General features: G+C 37.4%; 1 protein-coding gene across 1 annotated transcript in view; it reads left to right on the forward strand.

The window, feature by feature from the left end:
* The window catches only part of Asb5 (ankyrin repeat and SOCS box containing 5), a 21349-nt gene extending 8435 nt beyond the window's left edge, over positions 1-12914 (forward strand). Inside the window, exons 2-7 of the mRNA XM_013351990.1 lie at positions 4433-4512; positions 7127-7234; positions 8043-8193; positions 8354-8488; positions 10671-10862; positions 12307-12914. Coding sequence (XP_013207444.1) covers positions 4433-4512; positions 7127-7234; positions 8043-8193; positions 8354-8488; positions 10671-10862; positions 12307-12434 — 794 coding nt within the window. The 3' untranslated portion in view covers positions 12435-12914. The remainder of the gene's footprint in view (positions 1-4432; positions 4513-7126; positions 7235-8042; positions 8194-8353; positions 8489-10670; positions 10863-12306) is intronic.
* Positions 12915-20269: the final 7355 nt, after the last annotated feature.

The following is a 20269-nucleotide window of genomic DNA, read 5'->3' on the forward strand; positions in this document are numbered from 1 at the left end:
AGTCTGTTCAAGGTATCCATGTTTGAATCGGATAACAAAATGTCGTCCATGTAATGGTATACTATAGATTTGGGAAATTTCTTGCGTATTATTTGTAATGGTTGGTTCACAAAATATTGGCATAGGGAGGGGCTATTCAACATACCCTGGGGGGAGGAAGGCCCAGTGGTACCTCCTCGAAGGTTGAGAATTATAAGTAGGCACTGTGAAGGCAAATTTTTCTCTATTTTTTTTTTGTAAAGGTATAGTGAGAAAACAATCCTTTAAATCAATAACTATGAGAGGCCATCCTTTTGGTAATAAAGAGGGCAAAGGAATTCCAGATTGCAGAGGGCCCATAGTGGTGATAGGAATAGAAAGATAAGGTCAGTCTCTGTTCTTGAAGACACTAGTTTTGACGGCATATTATTTCCATCTTACTAAACATGTTCTCAAGAATATCTGTTAATCTGGTTGTTTGTATATACAACATAGCTCATTACATGCCTGGTGACTTATTTGTAAACTTGTGAGAGAGGGACCAAAAAATCTTGGGCCTGGAGCCTACATGTTTGGGGGTGTATTTAAGTTCTCAAGTTACAGAGTTTTACAAAGGATTCTTGTCAGTTATGGTCCTAAACTTAAGTTGCCTTGGATTCATAGTGAATCTGCATCGATTGCAAAGAAGACAGTTGATTTAATATCTTATAACTAAGGGGAGCTATAAAATACCTCAACATTTCCCATAAAAATGAAAAGGTTACATGAAAAATGTTACTGTTTTTCTCATGATTATAATTTCCTGTTTGAGGTAAGTGTAGTGCAATTCATATTTGGGAAAATATTTTTTTTTATAAAAAAAAAGCCAGAGTACCCAAACGCCCAAGTCCTCCATATCATTGCTAAGTCAGCTCTTCAGTGAGTCCAGTTGTCACGATATTGATGGGGCTAAGAATTGGAACAGGCAAAGACTATCTAAATAACAACATGATGTCACCATAGCCAGGGACAGAAGTAAAAGCAAAATGCTTTTGTTTTCATGACAGGATCCATGGTCTTAAGGATAAAAATAATTTAGGGTTACTATTTCTCAAAGAGGGCAATCAACTAGAAAAATAGAATTTTGAAGATAATTCGGATGTTCTAAACAACAAGTCATCATATTACAAGGATCTTTCAGCTCCTTAAAATGGCTGAGCACAGCTAGTAAACGACAAGGGATTTTTTTCTCATGCTGCTAAAAAAAGATGAGTCGAATTTACCTCAGCAGCGGCTGGCTTGAAGTGCCATGGGGAGACGGTGACTTAGGTATGATATAGATCTTTATAAAACTGTGTATATATAGAGATACAGATATAGATATGAAATCATGAATTTTTTTTGCTCTTGCAATGTGATATTTAAGAGCAGGCGCTTACCCTGTAATAATAAACCAGATGTCTGGGAACTAGTGCTATTTCTAAATATAGACAGTCACCCCTGCATAGCTCCACACACCGTAGCAGTATGAATTTGATTAGCATGATGAAAGTTACATTTTGTAAAAAAAATAAATTCCATACTGATAATTTATCTGGATGAGTAAGATAAACATTTTTCAAAGGATTTTCCCCTTGATCCTAGATACACAAAGTGTAAAAATTTGAAATACTACAAAATAGTTATATATTAAGCTATTTTATCTTGTTTGATCTTGAAAAATAATATAAAGCATGTTTATATGGAGAAGTATGATATTTAACATTGAATATATTTGAATAGATATTTGTAGTTGCTAAATTTCTGATACTAACAGAAAAAAGCAAGGATGGGTGAAGACATTTTGAAATAGAACAATTTGAAAGAAATAATTTTTTTAAAAGGTGATGTGTATATTTATAGATAATTTCTTTTATAGATTGAGTCATTTGTTGATTAATTACTTGATGAATTCATGAAGAAAAAGTGTAATACAGTTACTTATTATTTTCAAGCTGGAACCAGCTGTTATGAGCATCAGTACAGTCAATAAGGTGAACCCATCGTTAGAATGCAGAAGAGAGCTTGCTGGAAGGACTGTGGAGGATCCCTCTGCTGTAAACCTTGTTAGCTTTGCTGATTCTTAAAGGTCTTCACAATGCTGGGAATGTCTGGGCCTAAAATAAACTTCAAAGATCATTTTTCTAGGCCTTTGCCAATCTTATCATTCAGTTGTCTTACATAGCAACAGTTGTAAAATGTGCAGTCATAATGAAGTAGAATCACATTATTTAGTGTCTGTTGTTAGAATAAATAAAAAATGATGAACTTTATTACATCATTAGTTAGGAACTCAAAAACTGACATTGTAAATATCATGATTGAATTCAATCATATATCTAAGCATTTTTTATTTGAGACTCGGTGATTCCCTACTCTCTGTTGATGAAACTGAATGTAGTGACAATCTATTTTGAAAGGTAACATAATTTTCATATTTTCTTGCTTGAATATTCACAGTAAGTACTGACCTACATTTGAAGTGCTCAGGCATTTCATTTTGCGTTAAATTTTCAGTGACAGAAATCAATGTGGATGATTTGTTAGGCATCACGTTTCACCCTGGAATCTTGGTCACAGCACACATTGTGGAGGTCAGAAGACAATTAGGGGGAGTTGGTTGTCCCCTTCAACCATCTGCGTTCCAGGGATCCAACTCAAGCTGACAAAGCACTCTTACCCCGATGGGCACCTCACCAGCCCTTTCTTTCTTTTTGTGAAAGGTGTATGTGCCTGGGTGTGCGTTAGTTTGCGTGTATGTGGGTGCTCACACAGGTAAAGTGCTTGGACAGCAGGTAAAGGGCTTAGACTAGTGTCATGCACATAGTGCACTCTTTAACATTAACTATGACCACTATGATTTGCAGGTCAACAGGAAAGAAAAAAGGCACTCTTGCCCCCTCTACCTTAGTATTTCCATTTTCAGTAAAATACTCTTTTGCCTTTAGATGTAAAGATTCTGCTGTGTGGCCAGTGACCTCAACACTTTGTGTCAGGCTTGTGTGCTTACTTATTTTTCCTTGTCATGTGTACCCAGACTTTATTCAGTGGAATTATTTAGGTATCATTTACAGGGTTCTGGTCAGTTTGTGGAAAGATTATGATACACAGGTAGAATCAAGAGGACTTTTGAATTCTCTAAACGGTGGAAATAATGTCATTTCTAAAATACAGCATTCTTCTGTACTTACATCACTAATAATTTCATTATATAAATAAAGTTTAGATAGGAATTTCATAAAACGTGCATTGTTGACTAATATCCAACTGACTATATCAATTTATGAAGTAAAATTAATTGGTGGCCTTAAAATGTGTATGTTTATTCTATCCTATGGATTTAATAAGAGAAGAGAATTAGATGGAAGATAGATATTAGTATTCACAATTTTACTATTTTATGAATAATTTTATGAATGAATAATAGTTTTGGTTTCGTTTCTTAAATTTTATTTAAATAAATGTTTTCTGGCACACATAGCCTCCTTATTTAATCACTTTAAATCCTATATTATTATCTTTAATATCCAGTAAATTAAACCAATAGAGACAGGACTGGGGCTGTTTTAACTGCAGGAATCATGGTGAACCAGTCCAGCACACTTTCTAACTGCTTGACTGACCCTGATTCTCTGAGAGAGAGAGAGAGAGAGAGAGAGAGAGAGAGAGAGAGAGAGAGAGAGAGAGAGGAGCAGTTGATATGTCTCTTGAAGAGAGGGGGAGGAGAGCTCATGCACGAAGACCTCTTTTCCTAATGGGTGGGGTATAAGAAACACCCGAGAAGAGGAAATTGAGGGGTATGATATCTAGGTTGGAAGATAAGTGCCCTGGTTTACCCACACCTAATGCACAAAGAATGCGTGATCTACCAGTGGGCCTGTGACAATATTAGCACCATTTCCAAAATAGTTGACTATGTTTCCCCCTTGATAACACCTTTCTGGGACCTATCTAGGCTATGCCATGACCCAGACTTGGGGCTCACTTACTTGTCCTTCTTAAGCAACATTTTGAAGCTCATACACACCAGGACCAGGAGAATCTGAAGGCTGGGGTTAGGAGAGATAATAGGGCAGGCTCAGAGTGTGAAGCCATGGGTTTGGCTCTTAGTACTACTAAAAATCCAATAAGTACATCATTTGTGCTTATATACGAAAAAGCGTGTACTCCAAACTTTGGACCTTTTGTGTGTCCCATACTTTTTGGTTGATTACTCAGTAGATACCGTAAGTCCGCTGTAAGTCAATCCTAGAACAAATACAGCCCTCTGCATTTACACATTCACTAGCGGGATACTTCAGCTAAGTTTTTAAAAGTTTTTTAAAATATGGGACCAGTCACTGGGTCACTTTGTTAAATGCTAGATGTGAATAATTTACATTGAACCTCATAGAGTTTGTGTTGACCCACGGGATCTTGTCATTTGTTTTTACAGGCTCCTGGGCAGATCGATCACCACTCCATGAAGCTGCAAGCCAAGGTCGACTTCTTGCTCTGAGGACACTATTATCACAAGTAAACTATTACATTATACTTCAAAATAAGCTCCTTTCGAATGAGCACAGACCACTGTCAAAGCAAATCCCTTTGAAATAAACTTTCTTAAATGTTACTACTGCTCCTTCTTTATAACTTGTATCAGATAAGACATTAGTTTCTGTTTTACATTTGAAATTCTTTCCTGAGTATTTTGTCATAATGCTATGTCTTCCTATTTCAAATTTCTCTTGTAGTATAGTTGAACAGTAATATGGATTTTAGAAATTAGTTATTGCATTTATGTGTTACTTATTAAGCATTCTAAATATGTGTATTTTTATGTAGTATGTACAGCTAACTATAGACTTAGTTCAGTCACGTGTCTCCAAAGGGGTAGGCAGACCAGATGTTTAAGCAGCATATTTTACATTGTGGTATTTTATGAAATATCATGGTGAACTGCCTGTGAAGTCAGTAGAATGCTATTCCTATACTTCATCAGAGGGAGCAGAGAGAGAAGAAAAGCATAGATTCCTCCTGCAAACAGAAAGTGGCTAAGCTTGAATCAGTGCATTACATATTATCAGCTTCCAGTCTGACTGTAATGTATACTCAGGGCATTAGTGATTCCCAGTGTCACAGAGAAAGGAATTTCTCAGATGGTTATGAGAAAGGAAGGTTTCTAACAACATAGTTGGAACAACACCGGACACTTGACGCAGCCACAGCCTACCCAAGTTTCAGTTTCTCACCTGTTACATGAAGATGTGTCCAAGGTGTTCCCTTGGAGTGTCCAGCCTTGTGACAGCCATGTGACTGTTTTACTCATCACTTCAGGGTGGAGGGAGGACCTGTGTAAAAAGGTCAGTGGTTTCAAAGGCTAATCCCCTGGAGAGGGTCACATAATGCTTTCAGAGGATGGCAGTCCCAGTGTTTCCCAATGTGTCTCCTCCCCACAGATGATGCCAACCCTGAGGAGGGACAGGCTCCCGCAGCTCCCTCTCACAGGCCTCCATCATTGGGTCACATTAGCATGTGACCACATCTCCTCAAACAAGACCGGTTACTAGGGATTTGAAATCATGAAAACTATAAGGACAGGGTTGATAAAAATTCAACTTTCTAGCAACAAGATACACTGAGATTGTCTATGCCTGTGCCTCCATGTGTTCCCCTGTGACAGTTTATGACACTCTATGCTAAGATCTTGCCTTGAAACTTCATATAAAGTTCTTAGTAAAATTAACAATAATAAACCATGAATTATTAATGATCTCTAGAAGGCAAAGAGTCTTACATCCTAATAATTTTATATGATTTAGTCTGATATTATCAGCTTAATTAGAGCACAATGCTTATTAAGATAGAGAATTAAATGAAATCTCATATTTTCCACTCACTGGGAACAGTAATAATTGCCATAAACGTATTATCCCATTTAACTCTCATGACCACCCTAAATTTAGAACTCAGAATAGTTGTTCCAATTATCATGATTATTGTGAGTCATGCTTTAAACGCAAATCTAATTTTCAGGACAGAGTTCTCAACCTTACTGTATAACTCAATCATATCTATTAAATGAATAGCTATTTCATGACACATTCATAAATCAATTTACAAACATTTATTTTTTTCAGTCTAGAATTGACCATTGATTTTATGATTTTTATAAAAAGCCTTTAATTCTATAAAATAAAAAATAGAGAACCAATACCCCACCAAAGATCTTAAGAAAATGAACTTTAAAGAAAATGTGCCAGAATCAATTAACAAAATACTTAGCATTATTAGGTGATGCTGCTATAATAATGGCAGTGTTTTTAAACCTCAATTGTGTCATTAAAGGGACACATTATAATGATTATGTGTTTACAGGCACAGTGTAGTAAAATGTGTATATAATGTATAATGACCAAACCAAAATGTAGCTAACTTTTCCATGTCATACATTTAAAATTTTACTAACACTTAATAATTGTGCATATTTATTGAGTATAGTATGACATTCCAGCACATGTATTCACTGTTGCTGGGCAAAACAGAATAATTGATTTATAGTAGTTACTTTTCTCATTATTGACACCAACTGTCCTACGAGAAGTCACTGGAGGGGGGGAAGGGTTTGTTTGGACTCACGCTGTCATGTAGGGGAGGCTGGTTGACTGGGGCTCCGGGAGGAGCGAGGCGACAGCTGGCCACACAATTTGTTATATTTTCACAAGGAAGAAGCAGAGCAGGCTGACAAGAAACAGTAGGAATATAACCATAAACTCATCCTGCACCAAAGTGGTTTACGTCAGTCAGTTAGACTTCTCCTCTTAAAAGCTCCAGGACAGAATTATAAGTAAAAATGAGATACAGGGTATTAAGTAGGCAGTTGACACAGAAAAATATCACAACAAAAGCTTTAAAATGTTGACGTGAAGACAGAATAATGACTAGCTGAAATTAAAGGGCTCCAGAACATGGTCAGATGACATTTATAGTGACTTAGCATGCATATTGTGCATAACTAGAAGAGGAGACTAACGAGTTTCAACAGCTGACTCAGCTGCTAGACTGATTAGGTCCTTTCGTCTTTAAACAATCTCCGTGACATTTACAAGGATGGCGGGATGACACTGTATACCTTCTTGTCTCACTCTAGGGTTATAATGTAAATGCAGTAACCATAGACCATGTCACCCCCCTCCACGAGGCCTGCCTGGGAGATCATGTGGCATGTGCAAGGACTCTTCTGGAAGCTGGAGCTAATGTAAGTACTAACACGAAGTTAAGAACTTCACATCTACTGACCAAGAGAACAAAAGTTCTCATTTTGTTTTCCTTTCGTTCTTTCTTAGCAGTAAGTATTGAAGACACAAGAATACACACAGTGCCCTAGGACTGCCTCAGCCTTCTCAAGAAACCTGCGGAGGAATCCCAGTCATTGTGTAGAACAGTGCATTGATGATCTTTAGATTTTCTGTTTTGGTGAATCAAAATAACAACAGATGACCATCCGTATCTTGTATCTTTGCTTGTTTTCTGAACAAGTTTCAAAAAAACTTCTCAGAAATAATAGCTATGGTGCATACTTGTATTCCTGGATCTTTGGAGGCAGGGTAGTGAGGAGTTATATAGTAAGTTGGATAAAACCATAGATCCTCTCAAAATACATACATACATACATAAGTACGTACACATATACATACAGAATAAAATCGATACCACATTGAAATATCCACTAGTAAAGTGTCCTTATCATTTCCTTTGCTATTACTTGCTTCTTCCTTTTTTGACTTGTTGATTTTGTGTGACTTCTCTATTTGAATATTGACTTTTCAATGAACAATAGCAGGGTGTCCATTCCTGTGACTGTTCTCGCACCTCATGTTTCTGCTTATCTCCTGAAGGTGTAAACCTTGTCTCATTGATGTCTATGAAGTAAATGCACGTTGTCGTATTTACAGTGCACACTTCTCAATTATCAAGTCATGTAGCTTTGAGCAATGCGTCAACAAGTTCCTTAGTCCCGCATGATTCATCAATCATCTCGTTCTCCAATTCCGGGTTCTGTTTAGGCAAATGCAATCACGATAGACGGTGTGACTCCCTTGTTCAACGCATGCTCACAAGGCAGTGCAAGCTGTGCAGAACTTCTTTTGGAATATGGTGCCAAAGCTCAACTGGAGTCCTGTTTTCCATCCCCAACACATGAGGCTGCGAGTAAAGGTTAGTTATTGGGTTAAGTCAAAAAGGGAAACTGTCCCCAGTTGTGCATACTCCTATGTGTATTTCAATGAATTATACTTCTCTGGAAAACATGAGCTGAGGTAAAAGCTCAAGAGAGAACATTAACAAAAAGTAAAGCTGTCTTTTATTGTGTTGGCAGGGCACCATGAATGTCTCGATATTCTGATGGCCTGGGGTATCGATGTTGACCAAGACATTCCTCACCTGGGAACTCCTCTTTATGTGGCTTGTATGTCACAGCAATTCCACTGCGTCTGGAAGCTTCTTTATGCTGGTATTTCTCCATTCTCTCCATGCTTGTAGATAATTAATTGTTCGTCTAGCTAAGCTTCTTTTAAAAGTCTTATCTGATTGTGAAAATGTTCTTATTATAAACATTACCACTTCCGCATATATAATAATTAAAAAACACATTTGATGAGAATACTTCAAGGCTCATAGATGAGTATATACTCTCTATGGGCTGCATCTGAGTCAGTATACCATTTGTTACATAACTGAGACGTTCCTTGTAATCAGTCATAAAAATAAGATTCTCCAGACTGAATATGATGTTGGTAAGTATGTAAAGAAATCTCACAAAATATTAGGGACTCTGAGGACCTGGATAACCTTATTGTCTACCATTGAAAAACTCATAGACTGTCCCAGACTTTGGACTTTTGTCCTGTTGTTTGAAAAAGCTTATGGCCTTCCCCACTAAGTTCCTCAAAGCTCAGTTTTTGCTCCTTGAGAAACAATCCTAACCCATTCAGAGACCACATTAGAGCTGGAAACTCTTTGGAGATGGTTTGTGCCCTGCCTCCCACAACCATCATCTATTTTCTCTAGCAGAGTGCCTCTCTGTCATTTGCTAGCTACATAGGATATACATGAATGAGACCCTAGAGTTTTGTGCTATTTATTTTGTTTGTGACTACAATATACTATTTATTTCTGGTATATTCAGACATATAATTTTAGCAACCCCTTGACACATTATTCATAGTGTCTTACCTGACCTATACATGTCTTCTGAGCAGGACGTCACATGCCCTATTTTATTCACATTGCACATAGAATTGTAAACATGAATTCTGTTAATATTGATAAGTTATTTCCTAGAAAATTGATCATAAATTTGATGTAACTAATACAATATATGTTTTATCACCCATCTTCAGTTTTTGAGAATTTTTTCACCAAACACTTTAATATATATTAAAGAACATTGGAAATTGTTGTTAGCAATCATTGACGGGTTGCTATTTTCAGGCTCTTTTCCTTTCATAAAGTTGATCATCCCAATGAAGTTTGTGATTTCTTTATGGAAATTTGGCCAACAGACATTTCTTGACTAGATACTTCATATTTGTTTAAAAATACCGAAAGCAGTTATATCTCCTGAAGGTTGAAAGCACAAGAGAGCTATGAATAAACTTATGTGAACTGATTCTTATGGGTATGGGTAATTTTACAAACTATCAGAAGGCTGACTCAGAAAGCACGTATGACTTTTGTTAGTAGACATTTCTTGGTTTCTAACCATTTATATACTAGACAATAGTATTAATAAAATTTTATAGCATTAGCTATTACCTACTTATATCACCTGCAGTCACTGAATGACCCTTGTGTGCCAGACTTGGGCTAAGATGAATAACCAAGCAGTAGAAAATTTGTATATAAGCTTATGTTTTTCAAGGAGAACATGTTCAAAAGTTTGAGGTTTTACACAGATATCATTGAAGTGTTTTTCCGCTACAGAGGTTTAGTCTTTATGTATTTACTGAATGAAATTACACAAGTGAAAATCGACAGGCTTATTTATATACATTTCACCTAAATCATTCACATGTTGATATTCATGAGTTCTCAAAGAAACCAACAAGTTTTCTTGCCTTAAATGAAAATAATGAAATCAATATTATTCCAAATAACTTTAAGAACTATTGTCTATGATAAAAGTATGTGTGTGCGACTGAACAATGCTTTTAGGCTGAGATGGTTCAGTGCGCAAGGACACTTGCCTTGCAAGTCTGATGATCTGAATTCAATCCCTGAAGACCATGTGAAGACGGAAAGAGAGAACTGACTCCTTGAAGCTGTCCTGTGGCCCAAACATGCACCCTATGGATGGCATCCAGACCTACACACACATCTCAAGTGTGCGTGCGTGCACACACACATACAGTTATAATAAATAAGAACCTTGTCAAAATTAAAAGACTCTGTCTCCTGACATATTTCCTAGATGTCAGAAAAAAATACCCAGAAAAATATTTGAAAATAATATAACTAATGTGTATACCTCCATATCCAGAGGTAGTAAGTTTAAGATTTTATATAACAGCTCATCACCAATAAATATACTTTATGTACCCTTCCCCAAGTTGTCTGCCACTCTTTTACCTGCAAAGGTAACTACCCATGTCATAAGTGGTTTTCAGAGATCATTCCTGTCTACTTCCATACAGGTGCTGATGTCCACAAAGGCAAGTATTGGGACACGCCACTCCACGCTGCTGCTCAGCAGCCCAGTACTGAAATTGTGAACTTGCTGCTAGAATTTGGAGCAGACATCAATGCCAAGAACACAGAACTTCTGCGGCCAGTTGATATGGCTACATCTAACAGTGCTGTAGAAAGACTACTTCTTCAACATGAAGGTAGGGAGAACATTTGGGAGTGTTTATAAATGCAAACATCTACTTCCCCCCAAACAGATGAAAGTGAAAGTGCCTTGTTACCATATGAAGTAGCAATGACATAAAATTTCAAGTGTTTGTTGTAGGAACCAAAGAATTCAACTTGGGCTCTATGTAAGGAAAATATGACAATTTTAAGATTTTTATTGAATCTAAACTTTTATTTTCCTTTAGTAAAATATATTGAATTTGTATCAACAATAAATAATATGCCACTTTCTGATGCAATCTCTATTTACATGTACTATTTTTAAAAATATTTGAGCACATAGCATGGTGGCATAGGCCTTAATCCTATCACTCAGGAGGCAGAGACAGGCAGATCTCTGTTCATATTTAAACAATAACAACAAACCTGAGAACTGGGTAACTGAGCCTTAGATCTAGCACAAAGCACACCAGCACATACTAGGCCAGTTCTCTACCAATGAGTCACATTTCCAAGCAGCTAAATCCCCCAGATCCCTTCTGGCTCCCCTATAACTTTTGGGGGTTTGGTTGTTTTTTTTTGGTATGGTTTTCTGTATCTTATGCTGGCCTTGAACTCACTAGATAGCTAAGGACAACCTTGAAAATTAATTCTCTGACTGTGCCTCTCCAGTGCTAGGATTATAGACATGTGCCACCAAGCCTAGTTCATATAATGCTGTGGAGCAAACCAGAACTCCATCTGTTCTAGGCAAGCAGTCTGCAACTGAGCTCCATCCCCAACCCATTCATGCCCAATTTTATAAGGCGTGGTGCATGTTCTCTAGTGTATTGTAGATACATAATAAGGAAAGAGGTTTTTTTTTTTTCCCTTTAAGACTTTTATCAAGCAACTTTTATAAAGGTTAGTTCAGAATGTAATTTTAATTTAAAAGTTTGCCTTTGTGATCTATATCTTGGTCCTTGAGTTAGATCTCCTTTAAAGATAAGAATTTGTTCTAAAAATTCTGTGAAGCAAGAATTTTAATAATCTACAAGATAATTATGAATGTTATTATATATTTGTATTTTATATGTGTGAGTGTTTTGCTAGCTTGCATGCAAGTGCACTGCATGCCTGGTACCTGCAAAAGCCAGAAGAGAATACCAGATCTCCTGGAGTGGGAGTTAAGGACTTTTGTCAGCCATTGCATACTGTGGGTGCTGGGAAGTGAACTCAAGTCCTCTGTAGGAGGAGCAAGTGCTCTTAACTGCTGAGCCACCTCTCCAGCAATTTGAAGACTGTTATGATTTAAAGAACATGTATGGTACATTCAGTCATGAGACATAGCTCAAGATCTCACCAATAAAGGCAATATAAATAATGAAAAACGTTTGTCATTAGCCAAATTAATTTACTGTTTTATGCTTTTATTTAATATAGCTCATCACATATAAAAATTCATTTTTTAATAAATATGTCGATGTCTTCTTGTAGCTACCCCAAGTTCTCTTTGCCAACTCTGTCGACTCTGTATCCGCAACTACATAGGAAGACAAAGGTTGCATCTACTCTCCCAGCTCCAGTTACCAACGTTGCTGCAGAATTTCATACAGTATCGATAACACAGTAAATAGTTTTACATTCTTTGAAAATCAAAACTTTATATTTCATTTTCTTTTTAAAATATAGATTGATATGGGTGAAGGCAAGTATAGTTCACCTAAGGAAGCAGTGGAATCTCAACAGAGTTGCATTGAAGAATACTCACTAGTACTGTTTATGAATTTTTGTGGTCTTTTGAACTATAATATGTTTAAAATATCTATACTATGTCAGCAATCTCAGTATACCTTCTTGACTTAGGGGAATATGAGTATTATTCATTTTATGTTTTTTATTATAGAGCAGAAAAATTACATACTTTTACTAAATTTTTAATTCAATAATAAATTTCATACTGTGTTACATTTTGAAGAATCTGTAGTCTTCAAATAATGGGCTAACTGTAATTTCAGCTACTACCATTGGTTATCTCTGTATTTTTAATATTGACAAAAATTTTAGAGCAACTAATATGCTTTTTGAAATAAAGATGAATTATACACTTGCTGTTGTAATGATCAGTCTTTCCTCCTCTGTACAGAGCTCCAATTTGGTTTCATAGTCTTGTGGTAGACTAAGTGACAGAAGGACCGACAGTTAGTCCTGCCCACGCAACAGATGTGGGAGGTGCAACACCTGTGAGGGCTATTTATAGACCTTCTCAAGAGCTGTTTCACAAGGTCTGACGTCAGTGCTTCCAGATGTTACTGTATTTTTCTGCTAAGTTCAAAGACTGTCACAATAGCAGACTGAAGAAAACAGACCTTATGCCTTAGTGACGAAGTCATGAGTTACATTCATACAGTGAATGAGTTCGGCGATAACTGTCCCAGAAGAGTGGGTACCAGGACTCCTTAACTCCTTAGGGTTTACACTTTAAGTGACTGGGTCACTCTCTTGATAAGTGAATCCCTTGGCTTCAGTCTTTGAAATAGGGTCAATGATGAAGGAAGCAGATGAATTCATTCTATATCCTGTTTCTTTTGTTACCATAAACAATTACACATAACCCTGCAGCAGGGATTCTCAACCTGTGGGTCATGATCCCTTGCGGGGGTCGAATTGACCCTTTCACAGGGGTCCCAAAGCAGATATCCTGACTATCAGATATTTATATTAAAATTCATAACGGGAGCAAAATTACAGTTATGAAGTAGCAATGAAAATCATTTTATGTTTGGGGATCACCACAACATGAGCAACTGTGCTAAGGGGTCGCAGATTTAGGAAGGCTGAGAGCTGCTGCTCCAGCAGAAGGAGGTTAGACAAGGCACGTTAATATTCCTTAAGAGGAAGATGATACACATGTGTCTTTGGTAAGGGGGGACATGTGACTATGACACAATGCAACGTATAGAAAACTCACATTGGAAAAGGCGGACAAGCAACAAAGTTCCCTTAGTGTGAACACAGGTGGGCACAGGGCTCTAAAGATAATCACACCCACAATCCTACTGAACGCTTTAATTATTCTTGAAAGAGTAATGTTTTTAGTTAATTGTCATGGAAATGTCGTTTGAAGATAAGATGCATTAGATGTGTCCTCAGCAGAGGGCAGAACAGCAACGTGATGACTTGTAGTCACATCCCAGCCCCATAGCGTTTGTATAACATTTGCTTTCTTGACACATTCGAGGCTTGCGGAGGTAAACACAAATACTGAAAGTGAATTCCACTGGCATCTTCTCAAAATTAGATGTCCTCCCTGGAGAAAGTAGAGCAAAAGCGGAGTTTACCAAGGAAAGTTAGAGACTACCGAATTGGCTGAGTTTGGTCAAATTTCACTTGGGAAAGGGAAGCTTGGATAACAAAAGTAAATAAGTGCTGTTCTGAGTAAACTTTTTGCAAACATGAGCAAATAGTTTTTCCAGTTTTCACTCCCAAGATGAGCGTGTAGTTTTTCCAGTTTCACTCCGAATATATGGTTTTCATAGGCTAAAATTACTTTGACCCCAATATTACTTGTAAACATATTTAGTAAGGGCTTAGACGATAAAATCTCTTGCCATACAGAGGATTTGATTCAACCCCTCAGAACCCAGTAAATGTTGAGAACTATTTGATTTGGACCACTTTGATTCTACACACACGCGCACACGCGCGCGCGCACACACACACACACACGTGCACACACACACACACACACACACACAAAGATACTGAGCTAGATTCTCTTGCAAAGCTGAACAGAGAGGGGGTGCCATGCTGACTTATCAATCAGATAATAATGTTGTAACAATCTTCAATTTTTTGAATGATACCAAGAATTTTTTTTTTTTTTACTGTTCAGAAACTGCGTAGACAACTTTGTCCTTCTGTGCAGCTATTCACACACCAATGAATAACAGCCACCTGGTAGAAGTCTTCCTTTCTCTTAGATTAGCCAGGTGAGGATTTTTTCAGATAATTCCCTGGAAAGAGAATTTAGTAACCCAGTACCAAGAACCAACCCCATAAGTGCGGTCTATTAGTTACTTTGCAGTCTTTGATCAAACTCCATGGCCTATTCAGCTAACAGAAGAAAGGCTTTGCTTGGGCTTATAGTTCTAGCACACTGGTTCTCAAACCTTCCTAATAATGAGACCCTTTCATACAGTTCTTCATGTTGTGGTGAAGGCCCCCAACCATAAAAATTGTTGCTATTTCATAACTGTCATTTTAAGCTATTATGGATGGTAATGTAAATGTTTTTGGAGATGGAGAATTGCCAAAGGGTTCGGGACACACAGGCTGCAGATTAACAGCCAATATATACCTTCCATCTTTTCATATTATTATTTTTACAATGACCACATGACCCAGAGGGCCCTTCTGCACCTTCCTGGATCCCTGTGCTTAGCTACGTTTATGTCAACTTAATACATGCTAAAGTCATCCGGGAAATGGAAAGTTCAATTGAGAAAATAGCTCCCCAAATTGGTCTGTGGGCAAAGCTGTGTGTATGTTCTTGATTGATGCTTGATGTGGGAGGACCAAGCTCATTGTTGGCTGTGTCACTCCCTGGCATGGTGGTCCTAGCTCTATAATAAAGCAGGCTGAGCAAGCCATGAAGAGCAAGCCAGTAAGCCGCACTCCTCCATGACCTCTGTATCAGCTCCTGCCTCTAGGATCCTGTCCTGGTGTGTTCAGTTAGTAAGGGACTGTGATGTCGAACTGTAAATTGATATAGACACTCTCCTATCCAAGTTGCTTTTAGTCGTGGTGTTTTATCACAGCAATAGGAACCCCTAAAAATAACCCCCAAAGTGGAAACTGCTTCTTACACCATGACACAAAGCACGAACAAAATGCCCTTTTCTGGCCACCAATATTTTTTAGTTTATGAATCTTATTTAGGATCATACCTCTTAATAAACTAATTTTCTTACAACCTTAGGTAATCACAGTATAAGATCCAATAGTTTATTTTTTGTCACCCTCGACTCTTGATTCGTTTTTCTGCAAGCACAGTTCTGTATAGTTAAGAAAAAGAAGGATATCTATTCACACTAGAGTTTCTATTTGTAAAGTAGTAGACATAACTCATAATAATTGTTTTTTATTTGAAACTTATTTGCCATTAGGCAATGTTATCTATCATTTCATCTATGTAGATAAAAGCAGGAATAGATTATATCAGCATGTTATTATAATTAATGCTTCTGGTATATGTTGCCTGGTTTAGAGACAGTAACTCAAATTATGAGTACACAAACAACAAAGAGTTTCTAGACATATTAGCTTCAAAATAATTCAAATTAATAATATCATTTGAGGGATCAAGCTATTTAAGTGGATGATTAAATCCTACAACCATTTTAAAGAAGTTTATTCTAATATTAGAAATATTTAGCAATATGACAAGTGGATATGTTCTTGAGCTCGAAATTCTAATTATTTAAATATGAACAATTTTTCCAATGGATTGTTTAATTATTTCATTTTCATGGTTGTCTCTTACAAATTAAAATGATTTCAAGGGGTGATGCAACTGTTTAAAAGTTTCTTCTCCATTCTAGTTACCTTAAAAATGGACCTAACATTTCAGTAAAACATTCTCTGAAAATTGGGCCTTGCTTGCGGCATTACAAATTAGCATTGGGATGAGATTCCCAAGGAAGGAAAGTCTTAAAACAGATAGATGGCTTAGTTAGAAGACAAGTGAGAAAATTTATGTTCACAGGCAGAGTAGAAGTTCACTTGGATATGATTCTCTCTACTCAAGAGCAACTGTTCAGTGGGTGTCCTTCTAGACCATTCTATAAGACTGGGGTTTCCCAAAGTTGGGCATCCCTGGCAATGATGTGCCCACGTTATGTCTAGACTTTGCGTTTGCACCGTTTTTGATTATCCTGTGAGCTGTGAAAGACAAGAGCAGTGTGGCCTGTAATCTGAGTTCTTACTGTTTCCTATGCTGATATATCAAGTTCTTTAATTCTGTTCCCAGAGTCTGGAGTCTTCCACAGGATCCACGAAACAGATAGGATAACTCTCTTCAGGTGGTCTCTACAAAAAATAGAAAGCAAACTAGAACTCCCTAAACAGAAACAAAACCCTCATACCCTTCACAGTTCTTGGCAGCATTGCCTCTAAACTTCACTGTGATGGGCAAGTAAAACTATTCTCAGCGGTTCACTATTAGATCTTGGAAGGGGTTCAGTAATTATACCCCATTTCTTGGCCAAATTCAAAAAACAGCATGGAGATATTTGCTCTCTCCTTCTAAGATCAGCAGCGATCTGTGGGGTCTTCACATCTCACAGCCAGTCACACTACCCCTACATTGACAGTAATACAAAAACTAAACCCAGTGAACAAGAAGCAGCCAGCTCTTTAGATGGCCTTGGTAAGAGGTGGGTAAGCTAGCAGTAGGGGAAAAATTTTCTTCAGTTATTAGTCAGCATCCTGTCAGAAAAGAGAAGTGCTCTGGGTACCCATCACTGAGAACTTAATGTAAGGAACTTGTTAAATAGATGCTCAAAAACCGAGCAATCAAAACAGGAACATCGAATTGTTACCGCCACTGATGCTTCTGGCAGCAGTGATCAACCCCCTTGCAGATGTCGAGGTTGTAAACAACTGGGATTTGGGGGCCAAGCACTATAAACTTGTGAGCAGAAGATGACCACAGCTAGTGCTTCATTTCAAGAGCTCCAGAGGACCATTCCAGGACAAAATCTGGGTCTCAAACTTTTAAGGAGGATAACTTGTGTGTGGTTGCTAAAAATCTACCCCTGTGAGAGTATGACAATACAGACAAGATGGAAAAAAATAAAAAGGAAACAAAGAAAGAAACGTCGGATTAGATACTAGAACCAACTGCCAGAGCCAGGGGAGGTCTTGTTGTTATGGTAACATGGAAATGAATAACAAGCAAATTGGAAACAGCAAATCCTGCCTTTCTTCCCCTAGTCTCCTGGGTTCTTCTGTCTCCCTTGCTGTCAGAGTTTACCAGATGTTTAGTGAATGAGAAGTCAGACTCCAGAATCCCAGTTCAGAAGTACGGAGAATATGTCGTAACAGAGATACATGTACTCAACACCAGACACATTACAGAAGCAAAATTCTAGCATCAGAGTAAGCCTCCAGAATTAAACCCCAGTGGCTAGCTCATTTGTGAGTCGTAGCAAGCAAGTCTTGGGTTAGTCTTCATGCATAAACACTCTTCATAAGCCCAATGGGTAACTCATTTCCTGAGGAAACATTCACGGACATGCTAACATAGAAGGGTGAAAAATTCATGAGGTCCCACACCTAGACAAAGAACTACAGAGAACTTCTGACTGCTCAGAGAAGGACAGCTTCCACCAGGGGTGAGCCCCTTATTGGTTGTCCAATGCAGAGTGGCCAGTTTTCAGATCATAGATATACCACCAAGCAAAACAGACTCAGCAGTGTGTGTGTGTGTGTGTGTGTGTGTGTGTGTGTGTGTGTGTGTGTGTGTTTGTCTGTATTCCCTGAATTTGTTTACATTAACTTAATCCAATGCACAGTAGAAAGTTACTTGAGCTAGCAGTAGGGGAAATTTTTACTTTGTGTGTGTGTGTGTGCATGCATATACATACATATAGATATGTGTATATAACAATAACAAAAAAGGATATTAACTTAAGAGGGCAGGTATGGGATCAGAGCAAGGGAGGCTGGCCAGGAGGGGCCAGAGTGAGGGAAGGGGAAAGCGATGAGATTCTATTTTCATTGCAAACATGTTGTTAAAAACCATTTCTCTATCCTTTTATTCACATTGGTCATTCCATGTGGAACTGCCATTTCTTCTATGAGGAAACTCATTTCCAGGCTCATAATAATGATAATATACACTGAGGACAAAGTACTGCCTGTGTCTTCTGATGTTCTAAGACTATATATTTGAGGTTTATATTTAATCCTCAGAAACCTTGTAAGTTTTACCCTATTTTCATATTTTATAAAAAAGATTGGTTAAATAACTTGCCCAAAGCCACATAGCTAATGAGAAGTAGAACCAGTTCCTTAAAGCTCACATCTTAAATATATTTAGTTGTAAGGATACGTCTGTGTGTGGATACGCTCATGTGAGTACAGGCTCTCCGTAGAGGCCAGCGGTGTCTGATTCCACTAGAGCTGGAGTAACAGGGGTTGTGAGCAGCCTGACATGGTGCTGGGAACCGAACTCTTAACCCCTGAGACATTTCTCCAGGCTCTGAAACTGTCTCTCAACTCAGAATACTGTCTTCTGAAATCCAAATCAAAAATCAAAGATCATTTCCTCAGAGAGCACTTGCTAGATTACCTCAGGCCAAATTACCTATTCCATTGTTGGACACACACACATACACACACACCCCACCTTGTCAGTTTAAGTGATTTTTCACTTACATAAATACATCTGTACCTCATAAGAAGATCCCACAGTAGTGAAGCCTATATCAGCATTATCTAGTATGATAGAGAGGACCACGCATGGGTATTGGACAGACAAAAGGTAGCCAGTGATACTGAATTTATTATATTAAATTGATTTCACTTTAACTACAAACATCCATATGTGACTAAGAGCTACAATAGCAGACAGTTAAGCTCCACTTCATAGCGTCAAGATAGTTTCTTAAAAATTAAATGAATGAATCATTGATAGACATATTACTGAGCAAGGAGAAAACAACGGTATTTCATTTCTCTCTTTCATTTTTATTCTTTAAGGATTATATTGTTTTAGTATGTATGTTTTTATGGGAACTCATGTGCCACAAGTGCATATAATGTCAAAAGACAACTTGAGGGGCTGATTTTTCTCACTCTATCTCTGTACAAACTGAAGTCTGAAGCTGTAACAGCAAGTGCCTTAACCATTTGAGCTGTCTCTTCAGTCCCTATTTTAACTATGTACAAATTCACATAATATATTTTACTAATGATCACACATACAAATACAAATAAACATTCAATAAAATATTATATAGTACCACCAAGAAGATTCAGTCCATGTTTTACATTGTGGAATATGTATTCATATTTGACATTAAATATATTCTTGCTATAAAGACTTTAAGGCGTTTCCATAATCTTTCCTACATAGATACTTAATTTATAATTGCCTATGATCACTTTGAAATAGCTTTTTTATTTTCTCCATCACTCGCTAATGAATTGCAAGTGTCTACATTACTGGCACAGAAGGACTCAGTAAATATTTGTTGTTTAAAATCATACATCCCGGGATGCTTTGAAGTATAAAAATGTAATCTATAAATTGTTTTAAAACACGTGACTTTAATGGACATTTGATGTAATCATTAAGGAAGTTGTTATGATAAATTTTAAAGTTATTTTTCTTTTTGAAACAAAATTTCTGCGGCTTCCAGTTCTAGCCTCTACTTCCCCTACCCCCACCCCC

This window comes from Microtus ochrogaster, linkage group LG7_11 (genome assembly GCF_000317375.1).
Source record: "Microtus ochrogaster isolate Prairie Vole_2 linkage group LG7_11, MicOch1.0, whole genome shotgun sequence".
In the NCBI taxonomy this organism is placed as follows: Eukaryota; Metazoa; Chordata; class Mammalia; order Rodentia; family Cricetidae; genus Microtus; species Microtus ochrogaster.